This window comes from Dermacentor variabilis, chromosome 1, assembly GCF_050947875.1.
Source record: "Dermacentor variabilis isolate Ectoservices chromosome 1, ASM5094787v1, whole genome shotgun sequence".
NCBI classification, from domain to species: domain Eukaryota; kingdom Metazoa; phylum Arthropoda; class Arachnida; order Ixodida; family Ixodidae; genus Dermacentor; species Dermacentor variabilis.
The window spans coordinates 71,888,748-71,898,882 of record NC_134568.1 but is presented as its reverse complement, the minus strand read 5'-3'; the positions used below and the strand labels follow the sequence as shown (position 1 = coordinate 71,898,882).

General features: G+C 46.8%; 1 protein-coding gene across 1 annotated transcript; it reads right to left on the bottom strand.

The window, feature by feature from the left end:
• Nucleotides 1-2,017: 2,017 nt before the first annotated feature.
• On the bottom strand, nucleotides 2,018-9,175 carry LOC142579188 (uncharacterized). Its single transcript, XM_075689161.1, has 3 exons — nucleotides 8,985-9,175; nucleotides 3,291-4,111; nucleotides 2,018-2,265 (listed from the first exon to the last, which is right to left on the bottom strand). The coding sequence occupies exons 1-2, from the start codon at nucleotides 8,994-8,996 to the stop codon at nucleotides 3,308-3,310; spliced, it is 816 nt and encodes a 271-aa protein (XP_075545276.1). The 5' UTR covers nucleotides 8,997-9,175; the 3' UTR covers nucleotides 2,018-2,265; nucleotides 3,291-3,307.
• Nucleotides 9,176-10,135: the final 960 nt, after the last annotated feature.

The following is a 10,135-nucleotide window of genomic DNA, read 5'->3' as shown; positions in this document are numbered from 1 at the left end:
TACAGGGTTTGCAGAGAGTCCAGTATTGCTTTGTCTTCCGCTGGGTTGCTGTGCAGCAACCGCGAAAGACTCTTGCGCTGTTGGATCTTGTTATTATCGGGGTTTAGCAGGCATCTCAGGAATTACCACGTGTCCTTTAGGCCCCAGTTCGCGCTCATGCGGTCGCAGAGCTGCCCCCACTGTTGGCGTGTTAGGTGTGTTGCGTGCTCTTCTATTTCCTTGACAAGGGCCACGATTCGGGTTTTGAGTTTGCGATTGTGCTTATTGGCTAGCCAGCGTTTCTGTAAACTGTTGTGTGCCTCCCAAATGTGTAATAGCCTACTGTCTGCGAGTTCTGAGTCTGACGCGGTTGGTACCTGGGATGTGGCCCTTGTGGCATCTGCCATTAGTTGCTGCACCCACGTGTCCAGGTTATCGATGGTTTAGGTGCGGCTGCTCTAATCCTTCTAAACCTGTCCCAGTCAGTGATGGTGACTTGGCGGCGTTGTTTCTTGGAGAGCGTGCGGGTAGGGATGTGAGTGCTAAGGAGAAAGTGGTCACTGCCCAATGAGTTTAGCGTATTGAGCCATGTACCATTGGGTATGTGCTTAGTGAGAGTAAGGTCCGGGTTTGTGTTATGTTGGACACTGTTGCCGATCCTTGTGGGAAAATTGAGATCGTTGAGGAGCGAGAGCCCCTCCTTTTCCGGCAGTTCTTTCTGTATCCCCAGGCAGTGGTATTTGCTTTGAAGTTGCCCACAATTACTAATGGGTTCCTTCCGCAAATGTCTAAGGTTTTACGTATCGTCGTTACTAGCGGGGATGCAGGGCCCTTGGGGGGGCTGTAGGTGTTGAGCACGAACAAACTGGTGTCGTGTCTGTGTTGGGGGGGGGGGAAGGAGTTCTATGAACACTCCATCGATGTCCGGAATATCAAGTGGATGGAGCGTAGCTGTATAATTTCGGTGTACCAATGTGGCTACCCTGCTGCAGGTCGCATTGGCTATCTCGAAAGATGTGTAATTAAGGAGCTTTGCGTGCCCTTGTGTTTCTTGAAGCGCTATGATTGTGGGCGTTTGATCTGTGGGCAGGGACTGTAGGTGGAGTTGGATGTTGCTGCGCTTAGACCTGTAACTCCGGCAGTTCCACTGCCATACCACGGCCCCGTTAGGCCGTGCTGCCATGTCTGATGATGACTGACATATAATTTACGGAAATATTAGCGCAAGGTTGTCTTCGCAGGCAAGTTCCTTATCACGTTCAGGTTCAGACGCCTTTGCCGCGTTTCTCGCTCCAGTCTGAAGAAAGGTTTAATGAAGTGTTTGCTTCGTGAGCCTTAGTTCACTTGTGTGCGTCGCGGACGCCAGACAGACATTTCCCTGAGAGAGAGAGAAAGAGAGAGAAGTGGTAAGGGAAAGGCAGGGAAGTTATCCAGGTTGATCCCCGTTGGTTACCCTGCACTGGAAAATGGGGGACAAGAAGGTGAAAGTTGAGAAGAAAAGAGAAGAAATGTTCATCAGTATTTGCGTACACCCATCAAAAACCTACAGCGCCAGTAAAGAAAAAAAATGGACGACTGACACAGTTGAGCTCTTTTCTTTCAATCAAACAGTTGATAATTTGATGGCGGCTGAGAGGTAAGCAATGAACCTAAATTTCAATATGTTTGATTAGAAGCTGCAGCTAAACTCATCGGCAAAAGTAGGGCGCAATGAGTTTAGTCGATTGGTCAAGCATCACGGATTTTGTCCATTCTGCATCTCGTGCGTCCCGCTAGGGCATCTAACACTTTTGCTTCGCGAAAGGCAGATAAGATTACATGGAGTGAATCTAGAATTGCAGGGGTGTTTTAGACATAAGTGCATTTCAATGCACTTGAATAAGCCATGCGGAGAAATGAAATAGTCAGGTGTCACGTCTATATGTTAAACGAAAAAACAAGAAACAAATGTGCACGGCAGTCGTCCGTTTCTTTTTTTTTAGACGTGACGATTTTTTCTGCGTTGCGTCCTATGATGATTCCTTCATAAATGCAGTACTTATGGAAAACAGGAACATTTATTCAAACAAGAGTATTCACCGTCGGACAAGGTCCTTCATGCGACCACGAAATATGGACCGGCCTCCTGTGACGCGTTATCTTTCGTGATATGCCCAAATTTCATTTCGAAGCGAGTTTGTTTTAAAAAGATGATTGAAGTCCGCTGACAGGCAGTGTTGGTGAAGAATCCAGCTCCTCTTTGTCCGTCGCAGACCCGATAGGAGCAGGATGAGGCAAGCTACTATCCTAGGGAAAATAAAACGGGAAGAATCGCTTATTTACCGACACATGCACACACAAAACACGCACGAATTGTTTCGAGATACGTTATCAGGCAATGCTCATTCAGGTATTTAGCGACATTCTGGATAGCACTTCTTGTATTTCTTAAAGATTATTTCCCTTTCCTAAGTGTAGGGTATACAACTAGGCACGTCCTCGGTTAACCTCCCTTCATTTCCCTCTTTGTTTTTCCTCTCTCTTAAAAATTGATATACACAGTTATTCATCATCATTTCGATATCACATCTGAAGTGCATTTTAATTACCCAGTGATAGAAGAAACTGCACATTCTGACAATATTGTTTACGAATAAAGAATAAATTCAGCGGAAGCCTTCTGGGTACTTAGGTGACTAGGGCGTTACTTTATCTGCACTAAATGCCTATTTGAATTCCTTTGAATCCAGGCAATGATTCGCTAGGCGTTCTATTGCTCTGGCTGAATAGTCATGATTAAAACGCAATACTATCTGGCGCAGTTGAAGTTCAAATCTACGATCGCGCTTATCACAAGCGTACAAGTCAGCTAACTAAACACTATTAGGAATATCTAGTTGAAGTTCAAATCTACGATCGCGCTTATCACAAGCGTACAAGTCAGCTAACTAAACACTATTAGGAATATCTGGATCTGCTGCAAGGTGCTCTTATTGATATGGTTTAGCTTTTACCGTGCTTAAGCACTTGCACATGTTCTCATAGATTGTTTTAGTCTAGTCTGCCAAGCAGTAATTGGTTAATTGGCATTTTTATCCTAATAGTCTTCCAACGTACACAACCACATGTACGCACAACACGTACAATGTAAAGGCGATAAACTAACCGCAACACAGAGGACCACATTAGGGAACCCTATCTGTACAAGTTTCAACATTCCGCATGCACTTGAGTAGCATACAAACATATGGTGCCTTTTCAGACACCCTAACTATCCGTATGACCATTTAAATTGGGCCTGTAAGTGAGGAAGAGCAAAATTCCCAACTTACTATGCGGGTGGTGGATTTCAGACAACGGGGCCTCCGACACCTGCGACATGTTGGCCGGCGTACTGTCCGCCGACCGCTCCTCCTTCTTGGGCCGACTTCTCGTAGCCAGCTCCGCCAGCCTGGTGTCCCGCACCATATGCGCTGCCGGCGTTGGCCTGCAGTCCGTAAGTGGACGTCTGACCGTAGGTAGAAGTGTGGCCGTACACGCGCTTCTGGGCCTCGCCGCCGCCGTAATTGAAGCCACCCTGGCCGTAACCGCGGCCGGAGCCGTAGTATCTGCCTCCGTAACCACCGTAGCCAGCACCACCGTAACCGAGGCCACCATAGCCCAGACCCCCATAGCCGACTCCGCCGTAGCCGAGACCACCGTAGCCGAGCCCACCGTAGCCGAGCCCACCGTAACCCAGACCGCCGTAGCCGGGACCTCCATAGCCGAGGCGTCCGTAGCCAAGACTTCCGTAGCCCACGCCGTATCCTGGTGCGTAGCCGAGACCACCGTAGCCAAGACCACTGCCGTAGCCGAGGCCTCCATAGCCGACACCAGGATAGCCGTAACCGCCGTAGCCAAGACCAGCGCCGTAGCCGAGGCCGCCGTATCCAATGCCTACGCCAGGTCCGTAGCCGCCAAATCCAGCTCCAAAGATTCCACCGCGACCCTCAACCTTCTCCTTGCCTTCGGTCTTCTTATCCTTGTCGTCGACAGCCGGCTCGGCGACCGGCTGTTCAGTGCTGGGCGCAGCCGGTGCCTCGGTGGAAGCGGTCTCCGGCTCGTCGGCGCACGACACAAGGGCCAGGGCGGCCAAGCTGACCGCGAGGACCAGCTGGAAGCAACGGACGAGACAGCGTTATAAGACTCCTGGCCAATTACATTTGCTTGCAATGCCCCTTTGAAACCTCGACTATATGAACGGCAATGGGCGGGTTTTTCAGTGCAAAAGGTATATTGACAAACTGGAACCTTCAACGCAGTGTGATATAATAGTCTTGTGCTCTACGCATTATTTCGACTACAGCAGCCCTCGAAGAAACGCCATCACGACAGCTTCTTGCAGTATTGACCTTCCTTACACTTTCAGAAATGTGTTGCGTGTTGTTCTTCGACAAGTGTCCGTATTTTGTGCTTGGTGACTTCCTAAACACAGGTGATAGGTTCCCTTTGAAAGTTATTTTGATTTTATTTGAAAGTATGTTGCAGTCCCCATTATGAGTCATTTGGATTAGTGCTATCAGGGTGACTTAACATGGAGAATAACTGTGTAAATTGAGAATGTAAAGCATATTAGCAGCATGCAATGCGAAAAATGGACACGTCTCGCGCAAATGCGAAATAAACTTATGAATAAAATCATAGTAAACTTAAATACAACTAATGATGACTCCTCATGTCGAGAAGGCAATCTAGCTACACGAGATCAATAAGATAACTGGTTGTGACACATTAGGTATTAAATTGAGGAGTTGTGTAAAAGTCATGCCAATCAATTCATAATACAAGATAGAGCGGTTCAAGATGTAATATTATACTTCTTGCTTAGAACTCACGGTCAATTCGCAAAAAAGGAACGCAACTACGCATCCACACATATAACGCATGCATCGCAGTAGTTACATAGGGGCTATGTTCCTTCACGTGTAAGCATGGCCTACAAAATAATGTTTGAGTGTAAGGCCCACTCTGGAATAAATTACATCTTGATGATGTATAATGGTTCCTGACCTGACTTATGCTCTTTTTTTCTCTACAAATTATAGCTTACACATTGGCATTTCTCTCCTCCAACAGCTTACTTATATAAGTTCCAGGATCCCACTTGACCCGCCACATGCTGCCAGTGGCCACTGTTAACCACCCGAAACGTCGTCTAAATGAATGGCAGTAAGGAATATAGATGAACAACGCTTGGTGAAAGGCCAAAATTTGGTTGCATCTGTGCTCTGACCTATAACTCCCTTCTTCGGTTGGGGCGAATTTTGCCCATAATTAACTGAGACGGCACTTATATGACACGCGAGTGCCTGTGAGCAACTCCTCAAGCATGTGTCACGTCACTGTGTTCAGTCAGTAAGGTGGTGGAACTACGTAAAATAATTTGCGTTCGGCAAACAAGGCAGCAGATGGAGACCTGAAGGGATCATCGGTGGCAGCACAAGGGATGTTTCATGAGCCATCGTCTTATCAAGGGTTCTTGTCTTCGTTACGGCAGAAATTGACGAGAACAAGACCCCTTGTCGAAACGTTCGCTCCTGAGACTGCTTATTCCACCGCTGTTGATAGCTTCCCTTTTGCCCGTCTTAGGGAAGTTCAATGTTATTTTTTTCTTTGGAACGTGGCTTCTGCTTCCAAATAGGCCTATAACTGTGAGCCATGAGCGGCCTTATCGCTTAGTATCGGAAAGGAAAAGGTTAGATAAAAAGAGGAAGACTGCAACGTCATGCGGCATGTTCTGACAGCTTTCAAAACTTTAACTACGTGAACGCGGCTTCCGAGATCTGTAATTATGGGTGCCATCTCGGAGGCGATTACGTGAACCCAAATGCTGCACTCGCTAAACGTAAAGATTTAGCAGTGAATTTCTGTAAATCTTTGCAGTCCCCGGACATATAAATGATCAGCTACTATTGGCCAATTTTCAAAGATCTACGCTCCAAGTGAGAACATAAAACGGTCATCAATTTGCGATCACCGTAGTAGCTCCCGCCATTCATTATTACGATGCCATCATCACTTAGGAAAGAAAACTGTCCGGTCATTATTACATGAGAACCTCAAGAGGATTAAGGTATTTCGTAACGTCAAACAGACGCCAATAGCTGTCTGCGGCGTGTGATTCCATGTTGCATAACATTAACGTCGTGGAATGACCTTCGGTGTCCCATACTCTAAAGCGTGTGGGTGGGGTTATGGGAAGCGCGTTTAACGGTGTTTCGGATCATCAAATGAATCATCTTGGCGCACCAGCCAGAACGGCGTTAACAAAACACTTCCTTTATGCGTGCCGTTCCGCTGGCGTTTCATCCAAGGCCGTTGGCGATGAACGAAGTGCGTTATTCATTAGAAGCTGTAGCATTGTAGCATTGCAATATGACCCCATCACGAGCGCTTCGAAAATAGCATTACCATGTCTTGAGAAAAAACAAAAACAGTTCGAAGAATTTCCATGTTCCAGCTCCTAAGTCAATAAAAGAAAACTCGCATTTACAAAAAGCTGCGTCCATTCCCCGCGTACTTCTTTTTCAAAGTACTTACGAGTATCTTACGAGTATCTTACGAGTATTTTACGAGTAGAAAGTTCAAGCTAAGTATTTTTGGTCCTGTCTCCAATAAGAAAGGACTAAATGTTGTTGCTTGAACTTGCTGCCCGCGCATCCTTGTGAACAATTCTTATGGCGTTGCGTTCCTGATTCTGAGCACAAAAGTCGGGGGGGGTGGGGGGGAGCGGTGTTGATTGACCCTACGTCGTGGTAGATGCGTTACGCTATGAACACAAGGCAAAAAACACTGTGGGAATAAGATTTCGCTGATGTGAAACTTAAAGAAGCCCTGCAATAACCGCAGCCTTGCGCAGCAGCTTCTTTCCTATCCAAACGGCAGCTTTTTCAGATAAAGTTCGGTCAGTTATTATTACCGTTAAACAGGCAACACCTGCGTCCCACGTAGACGCAGTTACTTTGTCGTGAACGTTGGCTATAATGTAATTCTGAATTGTTCGAGATGAACTGGTGGTTGTACTAGCTGTGCTGACTGTTTTACTTGCTACTTCCGGATGGTGTTCTAGCATGGACCTCATAAAAAATGTAGGAAATCTTGCATTTGGTCAGAACACCTTCGTTTTTGCATGTTAGCATGCAAGCGGTTGCCTGTTTTTCATGGAGATTGTTACTGCTATTATTCTTCGTGATTTACTTAAATTATTCATGTAATATTATCGCTCTGCTGCCGATAGTGTCTTACAATTGAGATGACTAAGCATTCACGGTTGATGCAAGAGAATTGAAGATTGTTGGGAAAGGCCTTCGTCCTTCAGTGGACATAAAATAGGTAGGTGGTGATGATGATAAATCAAATACTAATCCAAAAGCGCCGGTCCCTGCTCGCTTGTTTTAATTCCTACCGTGTTGCACTTGTAGTACCGTGAAAATAAGTGGCTGCCTCCTCTTACAAATGTGTTATGGGGATTTACGATGGTTTAACAGACATTGCGCCGAGCTGACATATGAAACTTAATGACAAAGTGTCCAAAACCCCCTGGGATGATATTTTGCCCTCAAGTATGATGAACGTTCACTGAAATATTCAGTGCTCTGTAGAGCTAAATGTTTCCTACAGGTGAATTAGAATGGAATGATCACTAAACAAACAGTACAACATTTTGCTGTGTGGTAGTGCATTGTTGAAATAATCCCGTCGAGCAGTTGGACCTCAGTAACATTTTTAGCCTTCTTAACTCCTCCATCCACCGGCGATATACGGGACAAAGGTTCTGAACGCAAGGATAACTGGAGATGTTATTTTGACCAGAGGCCTTCCAACGAAGGATACACAAAAGACAGCGAGATGCTGGCGATAGATATTTTTTCATAAACTGTCTTTAACGTTGCTGAAATATAAGGAGATTAAAGAAGCAAGTTAGGAATGACGAAAAAAAATATCGTAAATTTCGTATGATACCCCGGCATACGAACTGGGAAGTTACATGTTAAATTAAGTGATTAAACTCTGAAAGCCGTGATCTGATTATGAGACTACGAAACAGTATTGACCAACATGGGATTCGCTAACGCGCCCCTAAATCTAAGTACATCAGCGTCTTTGCAGTTGGCCCCCATCGAAGTGCTGCCGCCGCGGCCTGCGACCTCGTGCTCAGCGGCGCGACGCCATAGCCACTGAGCTACTGCGGCAGGTCAAGAAACGCATCTTTTAAAAGTTCGCAATGGCTGAAAAGGAACCATTCTTCACACCTCCGACATTTATAGTTCACGTCGACCAGCCTTGGTTGCTCGGGTGATACTTGTAGTGCAGAGGCTTCTAGCTGACGGCGCTGAGCTCTTTTTTTTTTTTTCACCAGGGTTCAAGAAAGCCCTGTTTAGGCTCTGAGACATGTTTGCGAACGGTAGCCATGGTATGGCTCATGTTCTACCTCTAACATGGTGCGACTCTGACGTCTAGCCGCGGAGTACCACTGAGCCGCACGAAGATCGTCTGCCTGCTCTTGAATCACACGCTGCTATCGCGGTGCATGGCCGTTCAAGCATTTCTGTTACTCGTTAGAGTATTTCAGGTTTTTGGCATTCCTGGATATAAGGCAATAAGCGCGCCAGTATTCGTGTTAAGTTTACGGCACTCCACAAAGACAAAGTGAAATTCAACTTTCTAAGCAATTATTTCACCTGCCCACAACGAACTAGTAGTTTGCTTTGAGCAGGTCCTTAAGCTGGCGTAAGACGACCGACTGCGACTCCTACTCTGACAGAGCTGTCGTTAAGTCATTCTTATCCAGGAAGGTAAAGCTCAGTTCGGCTGCTGAAATGAGCCTCGTAAACTGCAGCGGTGAAGGAACGGGTGCACGAACATGAAACTTTTCGCGCCAGTGCGTTCCTTCACTTGTCGTGTCGGCTGCAGTGTACGAGACGTGCCCAGGCAGTTCTAGAAGCGGGACGCGAACACAGATATAGCCAGCAATCCGCTGCGCTTACCGCTGCCTTCATCGCGTTGTCGGTCTGTGAGATCACCCGAAGAAAGTCGACTCGACCGAGGGTGCCGCGTTGGGGTAGAGCAAAACCTTTCTCTTCGAACCGCTGGTCTGTGGTGTCCGCTCGGAGGTTACCCCGGCTCTTATATACAGCTCACGCCGCCTCATCGCACTCGCACGCACTCGTACGCGCACATGCACGCGCGCACGCACATACAAGGTGGCTTTCACCCGTTTCTTGTCTTTTTCATTCAAGGCTGCTGCCGGTGGAGGTGGTGCCGACGGACGCCGCCTCGCCTTTCCTTGCGTTCTCTCCTCCTCAGTCGAGTCGTTGTCCTCCTCGCTCCGATAGTATTGGCACGGCCAGCGCCATTGCACCGTGATCTCGTCGTCGGTTCGGGAGCTCCCCTCCACCTCGACGCACCTCGGCGCCGTTAATAACACTCGGAAGAGAGGAGGAGCAGTCGGGGATTGTCCCGACCGCTCGTTTCCAACTCGCGCGCTGCGATTCGGCGGCGCGGGCGCTGCCGAGCGGGTGCGCGGCCCGAGAATTCGGTTGTGTTCCCTAGAAAGGGGCAGGATGCGAATAATGACAATTGCGCGAAAAGCCCCGATCAACCCAAGTGCTGGAGCTGCTCTTCGGAGCCCGCCTGCGCAACGACCCTCGTAAAGCGTTGCACTTGCGTGATTAGCATTATTATCGCCTGCACGCAAAAAAAAAATTAACATATTTTTAATGCGGACAGAATTGTGTCTCTCGTATGCTTGGGCCTTCTATACTTTTCCGAATGAAGTATTACTTTACTAAAAAGTCCTTTATGCTGTAAGCAAAACTTTACTCTTCCAATTTGCATCTTATTTCTTTGATATAAATATGAGCTGTTATCTTCCTTTATTTCCAGACAATTTCTTCAGCATCCTCCTGTTTGCCTTTTCTTTATTCTTTTTTTTTACTTTTTCATGACTCGCGAGACGTGCCAAACACTCAGAAAATTTTTTAAAGAATTTTTTGGTGCGTCGCATTAAATGAATGCGCTCTCTTCCAAATATTTTTTGGTTTAGGAGCTATATATGTGTCTGCATAAAATCATAAGCAACTTGCATGTGTTTTCGCTCTGAATGTAGCAGAAAAAAGTTTACGTGTAAATGTAAGGC